This window comes from Lygodium microphyllum, chromosome 21 (assembly GCF_053477565.2).
Source record: "Lygodium microphyllum isolate KBCC chromosome 21, Lygodium_microphyllum_v1.1.10, whole genome shotgun sequence".
Lineage (NCBI taxonomy): Eukaryota > Viridiplantae > Streptophyta > Polypodiopsida > Schizaeales > Lygodiaceae > Lygodium > Lygodium microphyllum.
Genome location: NC_141155.1, coordinates 39,705,255 through 39,730,204, shown reverse-complemented (window position 1 = coordinate 39,730,204; position 24,950 = coordinate 39,705,255). Strand labels below are relative to the sequence as shown.

The 24,950-nt window shown below is 43.4% G+C and overlaps 1 protein-coding gene across 2 annotated transcripts in view; it reads right to left on the bottom strand.

The window, feature by feature from the left end:
• Nucleotides 1–24,950, bottom strand: part of OVA5 (Lysyl-tRNA synthetase, class II) — a 126,488-nt gene that overhangs the window by 43,032 nt on the left and 58,506 nt on the right. For both annotated transcript variants that reach the window (XM_087661272.1, XM_087661271.1), the window contains 2 exons: nucleotides 5,653–5,761; nucleotides 5,229–5,286 (listed from right to left, as the gene is read on the bottom strand). In XM_087661272.1, coding sequence (XP_087517398.1) covers nucleotides 5,229–5,286; nucleotides 5,653–5,761 — 167 coding nt within the window. The remainder of the gene's footprint in view (nucleotides 1–5,228; nucleotides 5,287–5,652; nucleotides 5,762–24,950) is intronic.

Here is a 24,950-nt window from a genome sequence, read left to right as displayed (position 1 = left end):
CAATCTCCTCTCTTACTGGAAGTCGGAGGCCACGTAATGCGCTCACACGTGACCTAACGAAGTGAGACATCGCCCTTGCAAAGACAACAAACAGGTACAGGGCCAAGGGGCAGCCCTATCGGACCGATCTCTCCAGCCGAAACTCCTCCCCTCGCCTCCCTGCTATGAGAACCGTGCTGGTGGCCAATCTCAAAAGTGCAGAGACGCCGCAAATCCAAGCCTGGGCGAAACCCAACCTCACCATGGTGCCCCCTAGGAAATCCCAATCCACCCTATCATAGGCTTTCTCAAAACCCAAGAGTAGTACAGCCAGTCTCTACCCACTGTACTGGGCCCACTCTGTCGCCTCAAAGAAGGTGAATACATTGTCCAAGTTGCTCCTATCCTGGACAAAGCCTATCTGTCTGTCATGGATGATGTCTGGAAGCATGGGGCATAGTCGCCTACCAATCATCTTTGCCAGCGCCTTATAGGCCACTGACAATAAGGTGATCGGTCTCCACTGGGGAAGCTCTAACCGGTCTCCCCCTTTGGGAAGAAGATTGATAAGGCATGCGGAAAGACTCCCTGGCATCTATCCTGAAGTGAAAATCTCCTGAAAGGCCATCAGTAGGGGGTCCTTCACCACTTCCCAAAAGATAGTGAAGAAAGCCTTAGAGAGGTCATCTCTACTCGTCCTGTGTATGGAAAGCCTCCTCTAGTTTCTTCTCTGTGAAGCAGACTAGGAGGGAGCGTCTCATCTCCTCAATGACGAGGGACGAGATCTTATTCCAAACCTGCTATCTACATCGCTATCCGCTGAGGCTGTCTCCTACTAGAAGAGACGACTGTAGTAATCGGTGGCAATCTCGATCGCCTCGTCTAGGCTAGAACAGGTCCTCCCATACTAATCTCAGAGGCTGCATATCTGCTCTCCTGGGGTGCAAGGCTGGTGCACCTGGAAAAAATCCCTGCACATCGTCTCCCCCTTCCGCGCCCGGAAAGCTATTGAGGTGCGGAAAGAGAACTCTGAGCGCCTGTCCTCTAGGCTAGCAATGGCTACTCGTGCGCGCACCTTCTCTGCGTGGAGAGTGGGATCCCCTGGTGTCTCCTATAATAATCTCTGCATGGCTGCAAGGTCCCGTCGGAGAGCTCTCTCCTCCTAGCTCTGCTGCCTAGCCTGTATGGCTGCCTCTTGGCAAATTCTGCTCAACTCAACTAGGACCTCTGCGATCTAGTCCCTCCTACCCCACTCTCTGGTCAAAATTTGCTCTATCTATCTCGTCACCTCCTCCCTCCTATAGATCGAGTCAGGGATCCGACAAGATCGTGTATCTAGGACAGATGCTGGGGGATCTAGTGTCAGGAGAACCAGGCAATGATCGGACAACGTAGTGCTCGCCAACTACCCAATCTAGCCTCCCCGAGAGCCTTCCCACTCTCCCACATAAAACCTGTCCAACCGCTCCAGCAGGACTCCACCTAGCCACTTGTATCCCCAATAGAAGTCCAGTGACCTTTCCCTCATGTGGAAGGCAGGGTCTCTCCAAGCATCTTATGCTCCTACTACCAGTAGAAAGGCCTCCCATGCCTCCTGCTCCTCCCCGTCCATGCCCTAGTAGTTTCTCCCTCTGCCATGCTGGTCCTCCAAAGCCTCCAAGTTGTTGAAGTCGCCTCCAACAATCCAGGAGTCCACCTCTGGGAGTCCTTCCGTGATCTCCACCCAGAACCTGCTGCGTGCCCTAACCTCCGTAGGGACATAGATATTAAGGACTCCAAGGCACGAGTCCCCAATATCCAACCTGATCCATAGCACCCTCCCTGCCACTATCCTCTCGTGGTCTCATACACAAGAGGTAAGACTCGAACGAATAGAGGTGTATACGCCTCCACTCTAGCCGTGGGCACCTATGGCGTGCTCCCAGTAAGTGTGCGAGCTGCCTGGGAGTACCTTCCCTACCCGCTAGGCTTGGGTGGGAGTGAACTCGTGCTCCTGTAGAAGTAAGATGTCGATCCGTCCGAGAAGGGCAGGCTACAGCTCCTGCCAAATAATTAATTTCCTGGAACCACCTGCCCCACTGTAGTGGAGGCTATTCACATCCCAGGATGCAAGGTGTAAGCTCATGGGGAAACCTGTGACTGACCAAACAAGCATCGGTGTGGAGGCTGCTGATGAAGAGGAGAAGCTATGAGGCATGCAAGTACGCTTTGCCGCCAGTCTGGACGGCAAATTCCAATCTCCCATGGTGGCCCTCGGCCAGACCATAGGGGTGATAAATGTTCCAGGTAGTACTATCAATGCTTCTATCAGCCATGCTGAGCGTCCAGACTCTGTGCACTAGTCGAGACTCAGGATAGGTAGTCTGTGACGCAGGTGGTGGATGTGGGGGGCTGCGGTCTTGTTGGGTGGGGCGGGCAGAGGGGGCTATGGAGTGCTTTGCCGAGGGGTCGTCACTCACCCACCTGCTCCCTATTGCCAAGGCACCCTAGGGTCTGAGACCCTGGCTGTGCCCCCCCTGCCGTCTCTCTCTCTATCGTCTCTAGACCCATGTGAAGCCATCAGCGTCCACCTACGAACATGTCAGCGGAGCCACCTTGGCTCTGCAACGTGTGCAACCTGTTGCCTGGTGCCCAAAGTCGTGGCAGTGCATGCACTGCCCTGGCTGCCCCATCACAATGACCTGCTGCCTAAAGGAGTATCCGCCCGCATCAATCTCTAGGAACTGTGGGATATTCTTGACCTCTTTCAAAGCCACCCGTACCTTTGGGACTCTTGCAGCTATCACTACATCCGCGAAGGACGCCGGAAGGATAGTGCCGAAGAGCCGTCCAAAGTCTTCCACCAACCGGTGATACTCTATTGCCAGGCCGAGGAAAAGAAGGGTGACCGGGTGCCGAAGAAACCTGTTGTGGAGTGCAAGTGCCTCCACAGTAAAGCTACTGTACCAAGGGACCATGTATATGACCCCCTTCGTGGACCCATATGGTAAACTGGCAAGCAACTCACGAGCTGCGTCTGCCGAGCTGAGCCTAACCATGAAAATCCCTTGGCCCATTAGGACCGCCTCCACGATCTGCGCTGTGCCGATGCGCAGCTTGGAGTGAAGCCAGTCCCGAAGCTAGGACCTGGCTGCGGAATGTCCTACTACTTGACCATAAATCGTTGTTTCCTTTAGCTCCAGCTCCTTAGCTCGGACGGCTAAGAGCTACTCCTCAGAGAGGACGACGCGCAAGGTGTTTGACTCAGGGGCACTCGCTAAGTGCGTTGGCATCTGACCAAAGGTTTCCATTGCACGACCCTTCTGAGAAAACTATCAATCGCGTCACGGTGCTACCTGAGGGGGAAAGTTGCTGCAGGGGAGGAAGCAACTTGGAGGGTGGGGGGAACAATGGCAAAGGGGGGAGGGCTGCTATTTTAAGCAGTTTTTCGGGGGGGGGGGGGGGGGGAGGTGGGGGGCATGGTCAGGGCGCGCACTATCACAAGCCATCAAGACGAGGGGGGCAGCTATGTCAGCGCCGCAAAGACTCTTGATTTCATTAAGTCTTGCAAAATCTACATCAAAGAGTAATTGTATGGACTATCCATCTAGTGAGATGGCCATATGAAAATTAATGCACATGTATGTTTAGCATAACAAGTGTCATTGAGCTTGATACTAAAGGAGTGGAGTAATACCATTATGGAGAGTGGTATTAGTTAACGATATGCAAAAGTAGATGGCTTTTGTGTGGCCAGAACTATATCCATATGTCTCACAAAGGTCAAATGGAGATTCAGTGTAGGACAAAGACTTAAGTACAGGGCATGGCAGCAGTTAGCACCGTACCCTAGAGTGAGTGAGTTACAACAAAACATTAGCCATACAACTTAGAAGACAAAAAAATTGCAAGAAAAATCATTGTGTTACAAGGAATGGGTGTTACATTGCATGTTGTATGTATAATGCTGCAAATTTCAATGTATATACAAGAAGGCCCATGAAGTGAGGCATATGAAACAACATGCCAAAATCATCACAATCTCAGAAGGAACTTAGTAAACAAAAAGATATGAAGAGGTTGCACCTAATATCTACTAATTGGCCAACTACATGATTAGTAAGGACCCCGACTCCAATCAGATCAATGCTACATGTGTCAAAAGTACAAACTTATATGCCATCCCTTTCGCCATATCTAGTCAAATGCGTTGTTCATGATGCGAATGTGACAATACTTTGTCAGCCCAACCTTATCTGAAGACAAGTTGCAGGCCATCATACCCTCAGGACCACCCAACTCTTGAATAGCAAAAAGATACAGTCAAGTCTTCACATCATGAATACCACTGTGTGTGTGGACTTTCCATACATGTAAACGGCAAAGCTTGACGTCCTAGAGAAGACAAGTTGCAAGTTAGGCTAGTTCAAGACTTTCTAGGTCAAAGACTCATAGTATTCAAATTTTTATCCAAGAAGAGATGGACTGCTAGTAAGGAGTTGGTGAATTTCTAGACAACCCAACCAATCAACGTGAAGCCTAAAGCACCAATTGCATGGGTTTGGCAACATGTAGAAGGTGAGCATGGATATTTCAATTTCTTAATAATGGATTTAGTGGCTACTTTTCCAAGATTGCCAATGTTGGCCCCTTCATGAATAAATGCTAGCAGTGGCTAGCCAAAAGCTTGGATAGGTAAGCTGTTATCAATTTAGAATACATCCTACAACCTCCTATAATATAAGGGACCTTGAAAATCATGTGATGTTAGTGTGTTCGCACATGCACGTGTTTCCCATATACCAAAAGAATGTTGTTCATTTTTTAGGCTCTAAAGTCTAAAGATCACTTGAACTCTATATGCAACTCTATGCTCATACTCCGTGCATGCATTTGTATGCATGTGTGTGTACTGCAGCCTTTGTTGTATGGGACATTGCTTGTTCATGGTTTGCCATGGTTCCCCACTAGAGACTACCACCCTTTGATTGACATCATTGTCATGTCTAGGTTGAGATAGTGGATTTATGTAAATACTTGTGAGAGCATCCTCCAAGTATAGCAACTAGTTTGGGAAAGGCGGTGTGTTTGCCTCGGTCAACATGCAACAAAACAAAAATTGTATCTTATAGGATACTAATAATAAAGAGAAATTTCCAGCCATTTCAATAGAGGTGCAAAATATCAAAGGTATGGGGGACAAAGAGTACTACAACGAAATAACATTCAATAATACAATGGAAACTTGTTAACTAAAGGAGAATGCGTACCTTTGCCCTTACACGAAAGACATTTGCTACGTCCAGATTTAAAATCATGTCTACATATCTGTCAACATAGTCACACAAGATTTAGAGACAAAAAGGCTAATCAATAGCAGACATGGGTTTCTCTTTGCAGAGATCCCATGGAGTACGGCTTAAAGCTTACAGCTTCTTTTCTTCATCAACTAATTCTGAAGGTAAACAAACAAAAATATTGGTAGATGGGATCAGGAATATAGTTGAAGTCAACATGCCCATCCTGAGGCTTTTTCAATCTTTGTCTAAACCACTACTTTATTGATGCAATTCACTGCATGTGCCATAAGCCGGTCAGTGATAGTTCACTGGCATACTTGCTGACGTATACTCACCATAGAGTTTATAGCCTGGAAAATAATTTATAAAGACAAGAAACAGAACCTGACATTACCGCTGTCGGTAGCGCTTCTCAATATCAGTGAGACCATGCCATTTGTCAGGTAGTGGTAGAAGTGATTTTGTAAGGATACACACATCCTTAACCTTCACGGACAGTTCACCTGGCAGAGCAATAGAAGATCAGCCAACAATGCGCAGGCACAAGTGACACAAGTGGAAAAAATATCTGAAACAAAATAATGAAGAGCGAATGCTCACTATGAGGACAACCAGATCAATTGCAGTCATGACAAGATGGCAACCTCTACAATAATGAATTTGATGAGTGAGAACAGGCTTCAGTAATAAGTACTTTATGATGTGAAGCTAAAAGAGAAAAGGAAACAAAGCACTTAAAACCCAAACACCAACAAGAACTCCACTTCACCACAAACTCAAGGCATCTCAAAGCAAGAGAAGCATAGAATAAGGACCATCTCTAAAAAATCAAACACATACATACAACCCAAAAGCCTCTTCTAGCTTAAGGAATAGGCTCTAGCATTACAACTTTTGTGGGCACGCTTTACCAGTACATGGTATATATGAGGATGTGTCCACTTTACAGCTGCTCCTTGATGAGCTTAATAGCTCTCACACCAAGAGGATAACTCCTTAGCATTGACAACATTTTAGGGACAACAAACACAAAAGCACTCTCAACATAAGACATGATGGCACCTTCATACTCATAGTCTTCATCAAGGAACACCAAGTTTTCAACCCAAGGTTCACAAAATAAGAGCATCAGCATCACTAGCCACTTGCAACTCTGTAGCATGTAGGCAAGTAGAACTCCTCGGACCAGCTTTGGGGAGGTTGTCTTCAACGACTCTTTCAACCCACAAGGAATTACGCTATATGTGTAAACTCCAAGCCTCCACAAGCACGCTTGATGCTGGGCCTTCAATGCAGACAACTAGCTTCAAGACCTTCAACCCATGCAATGAAGAGCAAACCCCAGACAGCAATAATAGCAATAGCACCACATTCTCTATGGTATGGCACCCACAAGTGCATGCTCTTGCCTCCAGTTCACACCAGAAACAGCAAGGCAGCAATCTGCAGCAGCTCCAAGCCTCCACAAGCTCACTCGTATCTCCACTCTACTTGTCACAAAGCCACAGAAAGTTCACAATCTGCCCACAGACTGCACCCTCGTGCCACATATCATACCAGCCCATGTAGGCTTCTAGATAAATGAAAAAACTTCACTTTTCATAAACAGCTCCTAGCCTGCTTCTAATCATGTCACCATAGCATAGCTTCTACTGTTAGCAAATTAGTCATCTCATAAGTCTGGGTAAGTGCCTGATTTATAAGGTTTCGAGCATTTTAGCTCGCCAACCTGCATATTTTGTTTTTATTTATGCTGGCCACCTTTTTGCTAGTTCTTGCCTATTTATAGTCCGGCGCTCTCTTCCAAAGCAAGTTCTATTGGACAGAGGGAGCTGATGCCAATGCCCATATAACTGGTGACTCACTATTGTATCCTATTGTCTCATGTCTTGTCTATTACAGCAGTCTCCTACACCTCCATCTTGCACCCACTTTTGATATCTTTAGGCATTGCCATTCATGGCAGCATTAAATCATCATGTTCAGAATGGCTACGTAAAGCTTTTTCTAAAAAGTATAAGCTTTGTACTTTATAGTTGTCACTAGGGCCTGAATTTTAAACTTAATGCTCTTTGGATACTTAAGTTGTGACAATTAAGTTGTGCATATAATGTCACGATGATTGACAAACCCAACTTGGGCAATGGAGGACATTGGTAGAAGTTGATGTGGACAGGTGCCAATGGGTGACAGGTCTCAAATCTTGGTCACATCAAGGGCATTGAATTCCCCCTTGGTAATGAATTTTGGTGTCATGGGGATTAGAAGTTTAAATGCTTTAATGTCCTTAACAAAGTTTCATGGAAAGTTTACACGCTTAATATTGAGGATGAGCACCATTTAATGTTATTTTAATAAGGGCAAGGCCAAAGAACTAGCAACTCCTTTTTGCATGTGAAGGCCCTAGTGAAAATGGAAAAATGGAAATTTTCCAAATGTCAAGACTAGATCGATTTTGGCTGCATGCAAGTGTATCTTCTACATTGGGCTGATTTTTCTCCCATTCTGAGCTGTTTGGGGCAAATCTAAGGGTAAAGAACTCAATTTGGTTAGGGAGACAGCTGTGAACCTTGGGACATGATTTGGAGCAGATTCTAGGGCTGTAAACAACAAGAAAACTTAAAAACAAGGTCAATGACAGTTACTGGTGTAGAAATTACGGTTTCAAACAACATCAAGACTCTAAAAGCCAACATCTAACTTCATTTTCTCTCTAAAACAGGAGGGGATTAATGCTTCATCACTTTTCTAGCATTAGATTGAAGGTTTTATCAACTATCTCGAGAAGCATGTCATCAAATCCTAACCATGCAACAAGGGGATTTGTCATTTGGGGATTTTGATGTTGGTCTCACTGTTTAAGGCTGGAAATGTAGCATTCTCTCTCTCCTCTCAGCCATTTCTCATTCTCAGCCATTCCCAGCAGATTGACAATGGACAGCAATGCATTTGCTGTCAAAACCCTAATTTATAGCAGAAATTCGGATTTTCAACCAGCTCGAAGTGTGAGCCCATGAAACAAAAGCCCAAAGGTCAGAGCAGCTGCTGGAATTAAACCAATTACAGCAGATCTGAAAGAGATTCTACATCCACATTGAAGTTGACCCCCTAATGGGCTCTTTTTACCAACTTGAGAAAAGCTTCCATAAATGTTGTACTACATGGTTTTTTTACTGGGATAAGCTGCATAGCAAGACCAGGAGAACACAACTAGGAACTATAAATATCCTTCGAAGACTTAAGACGCTTGAAAAATTGGAGAGAGCTTTTGTGTGTTAGCTGTCTTGGTACAACTTTAAAAGTCAGCAAGCCTTGGAAAATGATGATAGAAAGAGTTTAGTCCCATCTTGGGAAATTGACACATCAAGGTCATCAAAAACCTTGGAAGGGTTTGATGGAAGAAATTGCAAGGGGTGTCTACTCGAGAACTCAATCTCGAGGGAGTTTATAGCAAATGGTTTAGCCCTTATGTCATGTTCTTGTATCTTTATAACATGCAAGTATATGCATCGATGACGCAGTTACAAAGGTCTATAGTCATAAACCTTAATGATGATGTTTGGGGGGGAACAACTTCTTGAGATACGGAAGCCAAAGGAGTTATAGAAACATGTATTTGTGATCTTTCAGTGAGTTCGCTTTGTGGCATGTGAACGGGGGCTATGTGGTGGGGACAAAATGAAAGATTAAGACGGTTGTGCTTGTTTGATGTGAGAAATGATGTTTGAATCTTGTGCTCAATCATGAGCCTCACAACAACTTCGAGTGGCAAGTTTGATGCATTCAACAGGCACAAGTGTTTGGAGCAAGCCATCTGATCATACAAGCTGGACTGAGCCTTATAAAGGGCACAAGGCTTGATTATTGGGGTAGAGAGCCTCTATGATGGACTTGACTATTATCTTTCCTTCCTTTTTCCCCCTTCTCATGACTTTTACTTTGATAATGAACTACTGGCCTGAATCATACTCTATAAACTATTCACCCTTTCCTTTTACCTTCATTTCCATTCAAAAACCTTGAAGACTCGTGGAGGTGGGAACTTCATGCACAAAGGAGGACTGATGCTGCTAGAAGACGAAGAAGGCCCTTCGCACGTAAGATTATCAAGACTTTGATATGAGCTGCTGCTATCTCATTCTCTTTCGATTTTGAAGCTTCATACAAGATAGACTATCATTTATACATGGGCTCCCAACTTGCATTTTGAATAGTCAATCATAAGCCTTGCTGACTCTTTTTGTTGAGCTTGAAAGAAAGAAAGGAAGGCGGATAAATTTCCCAACAATTGCACTACTCGTGGAGGGGAAAAGACAAAGGTTGCTTGTCTTAATCATTGTTGTTGAGGAGAGGGTTCTTTTTTATGCTTGAAAAGAGGGAAAGGAAGAATATCCTTTAGACCTTGATGTGTCAATTGCAAAATTTTGTTTATACTGATCCCGTGAGCTTGCTATGGACCTTGAATCACAAAGAGCTATAAATGCATTTCAAAAACTCATGTATCTGACAGTGTGTCTTGAACCTTGGGTTCAATTGATGCATGTGGAAGGAATGCCCTTCATGATCCTGTCAATCATGGCCGGTGGACTGGTCATCTTATTTGGCTCTCTCCCACGGTCAATCATGTAAATACTCATCCTTCAACAGACTGCATCCTGCCCACTGCCAGTAACTCAATGTCCAAGATATTGCACTGTTCTCATGCCTTGGTATATAGATTTCATTTCCCGAGCATATTCTCTTTGAGTTTTTGTATCTCTGCAATGCTCTTCTTTGTTCTTTATGTTCATGCAATCTATTAAAGCAATCTCTTTGCTTCCATTGCTGCCCACTTTTCTGACATGGCATCAAAGCCTGTCGTTTAGGTTCTAGTGCTGTCTACTACTGTCTTTCAGCCCTGATCGCGCAGAAGCTGCTTTATCCAGCCTCCATTTTCTACTGCTCATGATTCAACTGCTCCACAAAATAGCTGAGATGCTGGATGGCAGTTTTCAGCCTCAGGCAACTCCAATTCTCCCAGTGTTTCAATACTGCCTGACTGTGATTTCAGTCCCATTTGCATTCTGCTCCATACCTGCCATTTTGGCCTTATGTGCTGCTGTTTTCAACTCGAAAGCTGCCGATCTGGTCATCTTATTTGGCTCTCTCCCACGGTCAATCATGTAAATACTCATCCTTCAACAGACTGCATCCTGCCCACTGCCAGTAACTCAATGTCCAAGATATTGCACTGTTCTCATGCCTTGGTATATAGATTTCATTTCCCGAGCATATTCTCTTTGAGTTTTTGTATCTCTGCAATGCTCTTCTTTGTTCTTTATGTTCATGCAATCTATTAAAGCAATCTCTTTGCTTCCATTGCTGCCCACTTTCCTGACATGGCATCAAAGCCTGTCGTTTAGGTTCTAGTGCTGTCTACTACTGTCTTTCAGCCCTGATCGCGCAGAAGCTGCTTTATCCAGCCTCCATTTTCTACTGCTCATGATTCAACTGCTCCACAAAATAGCTGAGATGCTGGATGGCAGTTTTCAGCCTCAGGCAACTCCAATTCTCCCAGTGTTTCAATACTGCCTGACTGTGATTTCAGTCCCATTTGCATTCTGCTCCGTACCTGCCATTTTGGCCTTATGTGCTGCTGTTTTCAACTCGAAAGCTGCCGATTTCTCCACAACAGTTTGCATTTTTCTGTTTCTACTGATGACTTTCCTGATTTAGCTGACGTTCTGTTGTGTATCCAGTGTTTTTCAACTTTTTTTTTTTGCAAACCTACTCTCTGGCAATGTATATTTTCTGTATGTATATGTTTTCAGCCTGATTTTGCATTTTGAACTACATAGCTTGCATTAAACTCGTGGTTTTGGGCTCAATCTTGGCCCATACCTCTCTCTCTAAACCCTTTCTTTACTTCATCTTCTATACATCTCCTCAAATAGCAGCTCCATGTTACTCGATAAATAAGCTTAAGGGACCTGATTCTCTCACCTAGACTATCCTTGATGAAAGTGGTGTGTTGTTTCCAGATCGATCTTGCATCCTTGGATGCCATCTCCTATTCCAAAAGATTGGGACTGAGACGACTACAAGGAGGCAATTCTTACTTGGAGCTAGCTGATGCTCGTGCCTGTTCTACTCTTCTCTGATGCATCTCTCAAGAAGTCCCTTTAACAGTTACCTCTTGCAAGATGGCTTCAGAAGTGTGGGAGAAGTTACAGCTTATGTACAAGGCTCCATCAACATGCAAGTTGTGACCCTCTATGGTCAACTATAGACTATTCGGTTCACGGTGACTGATACAATTCCGTCCTTCCTTGTTCAAATGACACAAATCCAACTTCAACACATGCAGTCCACCCTTACAAAATACCATCTTGTGGGGATTGTTCTCTATAAACTTCCTCCGCAATTCGATAGTGTGGCCAACTATTAGCACATTAGTCAATTCATGTGTGAGTATGGATGTCTATTTGTGGGTTGTGCAATACTAATTAGTGGGTGCCAATTTTTTGCCCTTGTTTTATGACCAATTGGTGGTTTTTGGCAGGCCAGCTAGCTATTACTATTTTATTATGCTGGCCAACTTTTCTTGCTTGGTGGCCTATTTGTTGGTCTGGGCTCTCCTCCTCTAGTCATTCATCACTTATAGACTTCCAGAGCAAATCTTGTTGGAGAGAGGGAGCCAGCACCAGTGCCCACACAGCCGGTGACTCCCTGTTGTACTCGACTATATCATAACTTGGTATATGGATTCCATTTCCCAAGCATATAATTTGAGTCCTCTATTTGCAGTGTTCTTCTATTTCCCTTTTCTTGCAGTCTCTCTTTCTTCTTTCTTGTGTTATTCAATCTATTACAGCAGTCTTCTACACTTCCATTTCTGCACACCCACTTCTAACAAGGTAGCAGATGTTTGTGTTCAAGTTCTAGATGCTGTTTTCTGCTGTGGACAATCTGTCCTCACAATTTCTTGATGTTCATCAGTCTTTTCCTCACTATTACTGCCCAAGCGATCTGATTTTGGACCAAACCAGCACATTTTGATCTACTCACATCTTCATTCCAAAGTCTTGGATTACATTCCACTTCCGCTCAAAGCATACATACTAAGGGTTGGATCTTCCATCTCCACTCCTAACACTTTCTCTTTCTTCATCCCACCATCTACCTGCCCTCCATTCACTCCACCTCCTAGTGTATCGTTAGGGGGAATGCCACTCTTTAACACCGTACCTTCCACATACCGCCACTTTACAACATTCTTCCACTCTGGGACAGTTGTGATGGGCATCCCCTTAACTACCCCCGAACACTCACAAACCCCCCACATGACCTTTCAGACGCAAGGATATCCATCCTTTGCTTATGCATGTGTCGTCACACATCCCTTGGATCACTCCTACACAGGGATTTCTATCACTGCTCCCCATGTCCCTATCCCTCCACCTTGGGCTCCATAGGCAATTACCATGCCCATATCCAATTTGTCCTTACCCACATTTGGATCCACTCTGCACACTTCTCATATGCATTGTAGGCACTCTGGGATTTCTTCCCAAGTGTACTTTGCTCCCCCACCCTATCTCGCCTGTCACCCTACCCCCATTACACACCTCCATTTCCTAGAACTATCACTCTTGTTGCAATGGCCAAAAATGCCTTCACAGATAAGACACGTTTTTACGAGTCAAATTTCACCACTTGGTCAAACTTCATGCAACAAGTGCTTGAATCTCAAGAACTCTAGGGCCTCATTGTTGTTACCAAGGCCGAACCCTCGACTAACTCACCCTAATCACATTCATCAATGGAAAGCCCGCAATGCCACAGCCAATGTTGAGTTAATGCAACGATTGCTTCTCGAGTTCCACTCTCAATTACAGCATTTTCCCCTCGCATCTGAGTGTAGGAGTGCTCTCTCATTCACCGCTATGCAGCTTGAGATGGCACTCAACATATCAATCTCGATTTTAAGCTTCAGGAGTTTTCCATTGAAAAAGGGGATGATTTGAAAGTAAAGTTGACTGAGCATCAGTAGTTACTCACCGAGTTTGCTACTATTGGCTCCCCGAAGTTAGGCGACAATCAAGTCACGTTCTTCTTAAACAAGTTGCCCAACAAAAACTTTCAATTTATCCAACACATTATCTCACTATCTACATTGTTCACCTTCTATGAGTTCAAGTGCCAATTCTTGTATTACGTGTAGGGAAAGGTTATGCACAGAGATCGAGGTAGACAGATCTTATGCCCAGTGAGTGAGACAGAGAGAGTGCAAGTGAGCAAAGTAGAGAGTGAACACGTTTTTTGGTACAATGACGAGTGTACCACTTTAGGTTTTTAGATAGATATATGTATGAAAGTACAATGTGCTAAGGATATGTTCACATACGAGCACATATAAAAGGCACGATGCCCCTTTATTCCCAACAACCTCCCACCTAAAGGCAATGTGTCTTAAGAGGAGAAAAGAATCAGCTAAGTCTACGTATGTACAAAGCTGAAATAAATATATCTATCCAACTCCCATCATCTGTCGACAATGAGCAAACCGCTCTATTGGAAGACCCTTCGTGAGAAGGTCTGCAGGATTATCATCTGTATGCACTTTGACAACCTCAATGCTCTTGCTGTCAAGTACATCTCTGATGAAGTGGTACTTCACCTGTATGTGCTTTGTCTTTGCATGAAAGACAGGATTCCGTACTAGCATGATAGAACTCTGACTATCACAATGGAGAACAAGTAACTCTGTGATACCAAGCTCTCCCACCAGACGTGAAAGCCATAAAGCCTCCTTGCATGCCTCAGTGGCAGCCACATACTCTACCTCTATAGTAGACAATGCAACACACTTTTGTAGCCTGGAGATCCAAGACACTGCTCCTCTTGTGAAAGTAGACACATATCCAAAAGTGGACTTCCTGCAGTCCGCATGACCAACATAGTCCGCATCCGTAAAGCCAACAACAGATGCCTTTTGCTTTCCAAAGCAAATACACAACTCCTTTGTGCCTTTGAGGTATCTCATAATACGTTTCACTGTATCCCAATGCTTTTTGCCAGGGGTTGCCATGTATCTGCTAACCACTCCCACTCCAAAAGCAATGTCAGGACGTGTAGCAACCATAGCATACATCAAACTGCCAACAGCTGAAGCATATGGTATCTTGGCCATTTCAGCCTTCTCATCATCAGATGTAGGGTTGTCCTCTATATGGAGGCAATGGAACCCCAATTGTTTTCCCCCCCTCCATATTGAAACGCTGCAAAACCTTGGAGATATACTCCTACTGAGATAGATAAAGTAAGCCTTTAGATCTATCTCTGAGTATTCGCATGTCAAGAATGTGATTTGCATCACCCAAATCCTTCATGTCAAAGCTGCCATGAAGCTTTGCTTTAGTGAATCCAAGGCATGAGTATCCCTGCCAGCAATCAGCATGTCATCTACATACAAAACCAAGATAATCAGGCTGTCATCTGCTGCCTTCTTGGTATACAAGCAATGATCCACTTGACTTCTATGAAAGCCTTGGGATTGCATGAATGTATCAAACTTATGCTACCATTCTCTTGGTGCTTGTTTCAGCCCATACAAACTCCTTTTGAGTTTGCATACCATTTTTTCCTTCCCTTGTTCAACAAACCCTTCGGGCTGCTGCATATATATGTCTTCATGCAGATCACCATGTAGAAACGCAGTCCTTACATCCATCTGTATGAGCTCCATATCCTCAACTACAACCAAGCCCAAAATGGTTCTCAATGTAGTCATCTTGACTACAGGAGAGAATATCTCATCAAAGTCAATTCTATGCTCCTGCTGGTACTCCTTTGCAACCAATCTTGCCTTGTACTTTGGTGAGGAACCAGAAGTGACCTTCATTTTGTAAACCCATTTGCATAGAAGGGTTTTTCGCCCTTTAGGCAACTGCACGAAGTCCCAAGTGCCATTTTTTTCAAGAGATTCCATCTCTGACAGCATGGCTTTATACCATTTATTGTTGTTCTATCTATCCATTGCTTCCTTAAAGCAAGACAGTTCACCCCAATGGGTCAGCATGACATAATCAACCACATTAATTGCACCAGGAACAAACCTGTCAGGTTTCTAGTAGCCCTAGACGATCTCCTAACCCAATGGTCATTGTTTGCTGGCTGTTCCTGCAAATTTCCATTATCAGCATGCTGTCCTGGCATTTCAGCTTGCAAATCAGCATTAACAGCTTGTTATCCTAGCTGTTCCTGCACATGTAATGGCTCATTTTCATGGGCAATAGCTGGCTGATCATTTCCAGCATCATTTCCTGCATTTATAGGTTCATTTACAGCAGGTATTTGCTGTTGTACAACAGGCACATTTTGCTGTTTAAAAGGTATTTCTTCCAGGAATACAACCCTACGGACCTCCTCAGTCTTTTCGGGCTGTTTGTGCATGCAATCTTCCCGGAAGATAACGTCATTGCTATGTACTATTTTCCTTTTCTCGGGATCCCACAATTTATACCCCATTTCACCCTCGTCACCATATCCTAGGAAAATGCATTTACAGGACTTTGACTCAAGTTTGCTACGTTTTCCTTTACGAATGTGCACAAAAGCCTCGTAGCCAAACACTTTCAGATGAGCATATGAAGGTGGCTTGCCCGACCACGCTTCTTGGGAAACTTCCCCCCCCCCCCCCAAAGACTTGTTTGGTGACCGACTAATCAAGTGAACGGCTGTCATAACAGCCTCTGCCCAAAAACCATGGGGTAATACAGCATGAGACAGCATCGTACAGACCTTGTCTTGTATGGTCCGATTCATACGCTCTGCAACTCCATTTTGGGGTGGATTATGAGGGGTAGTAAGCTCCCTCTTTATCCCTTTGCTGTCACAAAATGCCTGAAAGGCTTTGGACACATATTCACCACCATTATCAGAGGGAAGACACCTAAGTGTCTTATCTGTCTGATTTTCAGCCAATTCCAAGAATTTTTTAAACTTGTCAAGCACCTCATCCTTGCTACGACTAGGGTAAACCCATACTTTCTGTGTAGCATCATCGACAAAGGTGACAAAATATTTCTTTCCCCCTAAAGATAATCCTGGCATTTGACATACATCCGAATGTAATTACTCTCGAGGAGAAGATTTCAAAGAAAGAGACTTTTTGTGAGAAGTCTGTGCATATTTGCTATAAATACAATGATCACAGTGCTCAAAATCAACATAACGAAGATAAGGCAAGTAACCCAAACGAGAAAGCACTTTCATTCCTGTTTGACTCATGTGTCCCAACCGGCCATGCCACAAAGAAACACTTGGCTGCTCGGTCACGGCAACAACATGGTCACGCACACTAGATACATGAAGTGGATACAACGTATCACTCTTGCAACCTCTGGCAATAACCCTAGATCCCTTACATATCTTCCATTTTCCATCACCAAAGGTGGTATGAAAGCCATCATCATCTAGCTGTCATGTGCTAATGAAGCTCTTCTTGAACTGAGATACATGCCGTACATGCTAAAGTGTAAAGACAAAGCCATGCTGAAACTGTAACTGCACATTGCCAACACCTGCAATCTCACATGCATAGTTGTCCCCAAGATGGACAACACCATGTCGACCCCCTGTATAGGCAAAAAACCACTCACAATGAGGGGTGACATGAAAGGAAGCACTTGAATCAAGAATCCAGGTATGCATGTCATCATCTATATCTACAAGTAGAGCATGTGCACCAAAATGTGAAGAGGCAAAGAGTGCATCACTCCCACTGTCACTGTCATGAGTGACTACATTCACCTCTTCAATTTTTACACTGCTCTTCTTAGGCTGACTGTTCTTTTTCTCTTCCTTGCAATCATCTGTCTGCTTGCCTTTTCCTTTCTCTTTATTCCATTTGTAGCAGTCACGTTTAAAGTGACCCTTATTGCCACAATGATGGCATTCAACATCTTTGCCACGTGATTTACTGCGTCCCCTGCCATCATATTTTCCCTTTTGCTATGATCTGTCCCTAGTATGCAAAGCACTGGAAGACTTACTGGATGCATTGTTCTGCCGATTCATCTCTTCTATAAGTAGAGCACTCTCTACATCGGCATACAAAAGAATGACATTAGAATTGCTCATAGCAGTCCTGAATGTATCCCAACTCTCTAGTAGAGTGCAAAGCAAGAAAGTAGCCTCAAATTCCTCATCAATCATGAACTTTAAGGCAACCAACTGGCTGAAAATGAAGTTAAACTCACTCGAGTAAGTAGACATTGCTGTACCTTCTTTCATACGCAAATCCATAAGCTTTTTAAGCCAATACACTTTACTTGCAGCACTCTTCTGTGCATACAGTTCTTCCAGTCTAGTCCATATAGCATATGCGAAATCCAAACCTTCAATGTTGAAGAGCAAGGCATCAGAAATCGATAGCTCTATGGTTGAGCATGCAAGCTCATTCAACTCATCCCAATCATCCCGATCCATGTCCGCAGGCTTTACCCCTTTAGTTTTGATTGGCTTTGCCTGCTTCTTTTGTAACAGGATATTGTAGCATTGTTTTTGCCACACTACAAAATTATGTGCGCCTTCAAGCTTCTTTACATGCATCAAATTACTGCTGTCATTGCTGCCAGCCATGGTTTTCAGCCCAAATGTGACCAAAAAACCAGTAAATGCAGGCCCAAACTGTCACCCAAGTGACAAAAGGTACAAACAAGTACCAATCAGCAATAAATGACCACGCAAAAATACAGATTTCAGATCTGTAATTAAGTTTTCAGAAGCACCAAACCAAGTGCTACAGCATTATCCAAGTAATTACAGCTGTGCCACATTACATGAGAAATCCCAAAATTTCAGCTGCAATTTCTGTTGTACAATGTACCCACAAGCATAAAATTGGGCACAAGCGGTCAAAAGCCCCAATTTTTTGTGCTCAAAGCATCAAACACACATCTGCATTTCCTTTGTCATGCATAGGACTGTCCAGTTTTGCCAAAATAAAGCAATTTCAGCAAAACCCCCAAATTTTACCAAGTGTTGATATCCAAATTGCACGGAATTCAACCTACATGTACATAAAATGACCAAATGCTGCCCAAATCGCAAAAGCTCCAAATTGAACGGGATCCAATGTGCCTCAATGTCGAGAAATTGGGTCAACTTCAGCCCAATTTGTGCATGTACATGAAAGGCCCCAAATGTCGGGGACAAAATGTCACAATTTCCTATTTCTAAGACAAATATCACTGTTGCATCTTGCTCGCACCAAATCTGGAAAAATCCCCAAGTTTTCCAAGTCCTGCGTGCACTTTAGTGAAATTGAAAGAATTTCACTAAAATGTGAAAAGCCCCAAAATTCCCGGGCAAATGTGCACCGACTTTGCAACTTATGAGTCAGATTGTCCAATTCTGTGTTGAGATCCCTAGATTCGAGAAAAGCCCCAAACTTCTGAGCCGATTTTGCACAGATCTGAGATCTTGTGCTTACGCGTACGAAACCCTGTCAGTGGGTGAAAGAAATTTCAAAAAAAAAGATTGAATTTTTTAAAAAGTCTGACGGGTCAACGGACCCATCAGTCATGCGATGTGATGCCCGCCTGTTCACCATTACGTGCGGGTCGCCATGCCCGCCGTGCAGTCGCCCCGTCGCGTGCAGTTGTTGCCTGACCGTCACGCGACTGACCTGTCCAGCTCGTCGGACTCCTGCAACACACAAGCCTGCCTGCAACCTGCCCGCCTATTCACGCTTGGTCCACACCTGCTATAGTCGCCTGTTGCAGTCGACTGTCACTACTCGTTGCTCCTGTCGACTGCCTCTCAACTACTACTCATGGGACTCCTGTAATACACTAGCCTGCCTGCAACCTGCCCGTTGCTCCTGTTGACTGCCTCTTGTTAGCTCTAATACCAGTTTGTAGGGAAAGATTAGGCACAGAGATCGAGGTAGACAGACCTTATGCGCAGTGAGTGAGACAGAGAGAGTGCAAGTGAGCAGAGTAGAGAGTGAACACGTTTTTCGGTACAATGACGAGTGTACCACTTTAGGTTTTTAGATAGATATATGTATGAAAGTACAATGTGCTAAGGATGTGTTCACACCCATGCACATATAAAAGGCATGATGGCCCTTTATTCCCAACATTACATGAGGCTGTATAATCAAGTCCACAAGAAGTGCTCCACACACATTCATTCAATAGAGCTAGGGTTGGTTGCCTCTTCTTCAAGAGGGAAAACCAACAATGGCAAGAACTCACAAGATGCGAAGGCAAGCCAAAACAAAGGTAACACCACTTCCTCCAGCATAAACAAACAAACATGACCCCTTTGGCAACAAGATCCTAAGAAAAATAAGTTTTACAAACACTGCCAAAGATCAAGCCATGTGAACGAGTGTCCATCAAGCCCCAAGGTCTTTCTCCTGGAAAACCACACCAAATTGGTGCCACTGCCTCCACTTCAACTAGCCAATCCACTGGAACTACACTGACGTGTCGCTACACGGACACGATGTGAAAAACCTTCAAGTACATCATCATTCAGCTTTCTTATTAATCTAGAGAGTCAATGTCATCTTAGTCATTAGTACTAGTGTTCCTAGTAAGGAAGGTTCAAAAATACTAGATTTTTTAACACGTTTAGCCTATTTTTGATATTTTGGATATTATTTCTTGTAAATATCCTAAAAAGCTATCAAAAACTTCTAAAATAGGGGGACATGCAAAAAAGCAAGTGGCTTTTTTAACAAATTTTAAAGATTTCATATAGAAAGAAGGATTGGCGAAATCGCGCACCGCGTAATCGCAGTTTACAAGCAGCAAACAAGGCTCTGAACTGGGAAAAAAAGGAGTGATCAAGAACACTTCTGACCAAGTGTCTTGATGTTTTACCCCCCTTTCGGATCCAACGGAACTATGAGATTTGTGGCCTGAGCAAATGAGAAGAAGTTGGTATTTGATGCATGTTTTTGGTCTACAAGAAAGCTCCAAGAGATCTAATGCTTGGAGATTGCTTCTGAGTAGTGCCAAACAAGGAATTTCAAGTTCTATGAATACATAGTGCTTTGATTCATTGTGCTTTGTCTTTATCTTGTGTATCTCTTGTCTATTCTTTTTCTTCTCTTCTACCTCCTATTCTCTACTTTCTTTTATCTCTGATTCCTAGTGGATACGACCTTTGGACTAAACCCCTCCAACATTGATAAACCCGACGTGAAAGATCGTCAGAAGGAAAGGCAAGATCTAGTGATGTTTTGCACAAGTTCTGGTGATGTTTTGCAATTCATCTTTTGGAAAGATGGCAAGATCTATGCACAAGAAACGAGATTGCCTCTTGCTTTGAATTTTGCAAAGGGATCTATGCAAAAGTTGTTGGAAGACTTTATTGTCCGAAATGTTTATGTGGTTGTAGATGCTTTTACTTTTGGTCTGCAATTGGATAGAATACCTGACCAAGTGATGGTTGGTCGAAAGGCTACAATATGGACACGTGCTTTGCATACAACTGAAAAGAGAAAAGTTACTGATAGTGAAATGTCTCGTGCAGGGCAAGACATTCGTGACAACTAGTTGGAAATCACCAATAGATATATATTTCGTGTATACATATTTAGCAAAGGTACAAAACACGGATGTACTTGTGGAAGAAAGAAAGAAAGAAAGATATATTAACGTCCACGTAAGGCCAATGTGGCCTATGAGACAAAATCCAGAGTATATCCATGTCTAATGTCATCTCATCAGTAAGATAAAGATAACATTACAAATAAGTGGATGGCCTATGAAACAATACCGAAAATAACTACACGATGGGACTATACTAGGGTTGAATCATATGTAGTGTTGTTCCATCGATAGAAAAGGAAAAGAAAGGAAAGAAGAACCAAATCTGATAGAATCGTGTACAAAAGTGTAGTGGAGACTATGGGTTGTAGCTGATCTCAAGATCTGCACATGATCTCAGTTATGATACGGTCCCTAGCAGCTTCACTGATATGCCTAGTGGTGAGTCTTCGATGTCTCGTGATAATGACTCTAATCCGACTATGGTGCGGCCTCCTCGGCCGTGGTCTTGTTAGACGGGATCGTCATGCTCGACAAAGGGAAATGACTCTATCCAATGTGACTCAACGGCATGGCCTGTAAGGTGTCTCGCGGGGTGGCTCCATCTCTGCTAGGCTGGTAGTGTCAATAGGGTCGGCTCTGTAGAAGAAGTTTGTCACTGCTCTCTGTGTATGTCCCTCTGGATGAGCTGGCCTCCTGTCTCGCAGTAGTGCCTCCAAGAGAAAAAGACCTATCCATCTCAAATCCTCGTACTCCATGACGCGACGAAGGGGTCCAAATCCATCACGGAAGAGGCAGTGGTACCGTCCTCATATCTCATAGTATACTGTGCATCTGCATATGCTCTCGACCACAAAGCTGGTAAGTCCGATCCTCTGCTAGGGTATTTGTCCATTTGCCTATCTCCATCTAAAGCCTATGTGAGGAGGTGTGAATCTGTCCGATAACAACCCGTACGCTATGGGAGAGATGGATGTCCATATATGCTGGCCTAATAGGGAAACCATCATCAGAGAGACACAAGAAATGATTCCTGTAGAACTCCATCCTCGATCCTAGAGGTAGTGGTGGATGGATCCATGTCCTTGATGTCTCAATCCTCAAGATATCAGCTCTGATTCACCTGGTTCAACTCTGATCGGGTGAGAGAAAGTGTAGGGCAGTCAAGGCTATAATCCAAAGGTGAAAGATGGTCAATATCCAAACCATATAGACTCATCCAACTAGCAATTTGTGAAAACCATCATTTTGGTCTTCCCAAGGTTCATTGTGAGATCTTTATCTCTACAGAAGATGTGCAAAGCATCTAGGGCACAGCAATCCCTCCGATAAATTCAAATGAGAACAATATCATCTACATACAGTAATATCGGTATCGGCACCCCTGCAAGGTTGGCTCCAACTCCTCCTCCTCGGTCTATGTAATCAGACACTTCATCTATGTATAGACCAAACAATATGGGTGAAAGTGGACATCCATGTTTCACTCTTATGGTACTGTCAAACCTCTCTCATAGCCCCCTAGGTGCTTGTACATGACCTGTCACTGCCTCATATAAAGCAGACACCCCATCATATACCCTCTGGTACTCCAATGTCCTGCAATCTCTGCATGATGTGTGTACGAGGCACTGTATCAAAAGCTTTGCAAAAGTCTACAAAGCAACAATAGATCCTCTTGTCTCAGCCTCGACCCTCCTCAATAATGACTCTAAGTGTGAGAATATGGTCCAACGTGGTATATCCTCATCTGAAACCTGCCTGTCCTTGTACTCTCTTGCCTTGCATTTCAGCCCACTCGCTGAGTTCATGCTCCAATATAGATCCATATATCTTGGCCAAAGTATGACCGATCATGATAGTCATGTAGTTGCTAGGAATCAGGGGATCACCACTTTTAAATAGCCAAATTATAGTATTGTCTAACCAACTCATAGAGAAACCTTCACATATTACTCTATTAAACGTATATAGAAACGAAATAGAGATGAAGATAATGCAGAGACATCTAAAAGAGTAACAAGAAGAAGTGTGAATCAATCTAAAGCTACAAATCAACCACCTTCAGAGTATGTTATGGAAGAGGTCAATCAGGAGTAAAAACAAGATAGCAAACAAGAGAGCAAAAAGAAAGGCAAGCAACCAGGATATAAGCTACAGTCTTATATTTAGATAGCCACGGATCTTAAGGAGGTACTTGAAGAATGGATTTTAAATAGTCGGATGGAATTCACCTTGGGAGAGGTGCTTGGCATCGCCAAGTGGAAATTTCATGACGAAATCATTGACATAATTAAGAGAAAGCGTCAGTTTCTTGGTGATACCACTAGTGCATTGCTACAATTTGAAGAGGAAACTGGTTTGTTGGGTATTCGAGCTAAATATGAGGATGATGTAAGTACCGGTTTATCTATGCAAGATGCTACTATTCAGTGGACAGCATGTGAAAAAGAGAAAAAAGTGGCTGAAAATGAATTGTCTTGTAGTAATATGCATGGTGGAGTAAGGCAAATGTAACAATATGGAGAAGAGACTTTAGAATTTATTCCTCAAAGTCATTATACAAGAAATCACTGGACCACTACTACTGAAACCGTAGTGAAAATAGGGGAGCGTGAAACTCCTTGTGTTGCTTTGCTTGACCACGGGTCCAAGATTAATGTCATTGAGCATGGATTGTATGATAATAGTGTATGGGCTGTAGACACTGATTATGATCGGCGTATGAGGGCTACAAATAATTCTTCAAGGGAGCTCTATGCTACGTGTCCTATATTACAAATAATTCTTCAAGTGATGATTGTTGATGTATAAGATGAGCAATACTTCTTTATGCGAGATAATTCCTCATATACAATGGTTTTGGGACAGCCCTATATTACAAGAGTGTGTATGAAAACAAAAGTGTTTGATGATGGTTCTGCTTATGCAAGAGTAAGAAGCAAGGATCGGAGGAAACCAGTCCAATTTCTTGCCATTTGTGTCAATCATCCTAGGAATCGAGATATGCTTTGAGAGTCTCTTTTGCCTCCAAATGCAAGGGAATTCAAAGACCTGGATTTTCATTAAGCACTGCTGTAATGCGGGGCTACAGTAGTGATGTTCAAAGGATATACTCGCCTCTTTATGGAATGAAGCATGTATTTACTATTGGTATTGATAGAATGCAAGATACATGCATGAATGTATCAAACGTGGGTAGATTCTTGGGTGCATGTGTGTTTTATTTGATATGGATTCCTCACATTGCACATGTAGCTGATGCTCTATATCAACTCTTGAGGAAATGTCAGAGATTTCATCAAGAAAGGAAGCATCACAAAGCAATGAAGAAATTGAAGCAGCTCTTGAAATCTGCTCCTACATCGGAAAATGTTGATTATTCACATGGAAAGCCTATCATTATTACTGTTGATACAAGCCCAATTGGGATTGGATGGACACAATTGGGCAAGATGATGAAGAAGGGCAAAGATATGCAATTCACTTTGCTGCTAAAATATTGACTGAACGACAGAGAAGGTATCCACAAGTAAAAAGAAAGTTATGGAAAATTTTAATAGCCCTTAAATGTAATAAATAGTATTTTATGGGTGTGCTCGTGTAGTCATTCAGACTGATTGTTTGCCGGTATCGGATATGATTACTAGTTGTGCTACCTGAGACATTGCTATGCTTCGGTGGATTGCATACATCAAATCTTTGAAACCCTGAATTTCAGCATATTGCAGGAAGAGATAATCCAGTGCCAAACATGTTATCTCAAGCACGCTATGAGAATGAAGATGGAATGATGGATGAGGAAGAAGAAGATGACTTTCTTACATCTGAAAATGATGATGTAAGAGTGAATTTAGCAATGCGAGGAGTTACTACAGCACTAAGAAAAGCTTGGACAACAAAGAGAAGACACTTTAGATATTATGTATCTTGTGTAGAAGTGTTTATGGAAAACGAATATACAGGAGAGTGGCTAAGAATTGGTCAATACCTTCGTACATTAACAAAGAGAGATGAGTGGTCAGATGAGAAGTTAAAGAACCAATGTGGGAGGGGTTTTAGTCGAAAGGTCATATCCACCTGGAATCAGAGATAGAAGGAAGTAGAGAATAGGAGATAGAAGAGAAGAAACAGAATAGAC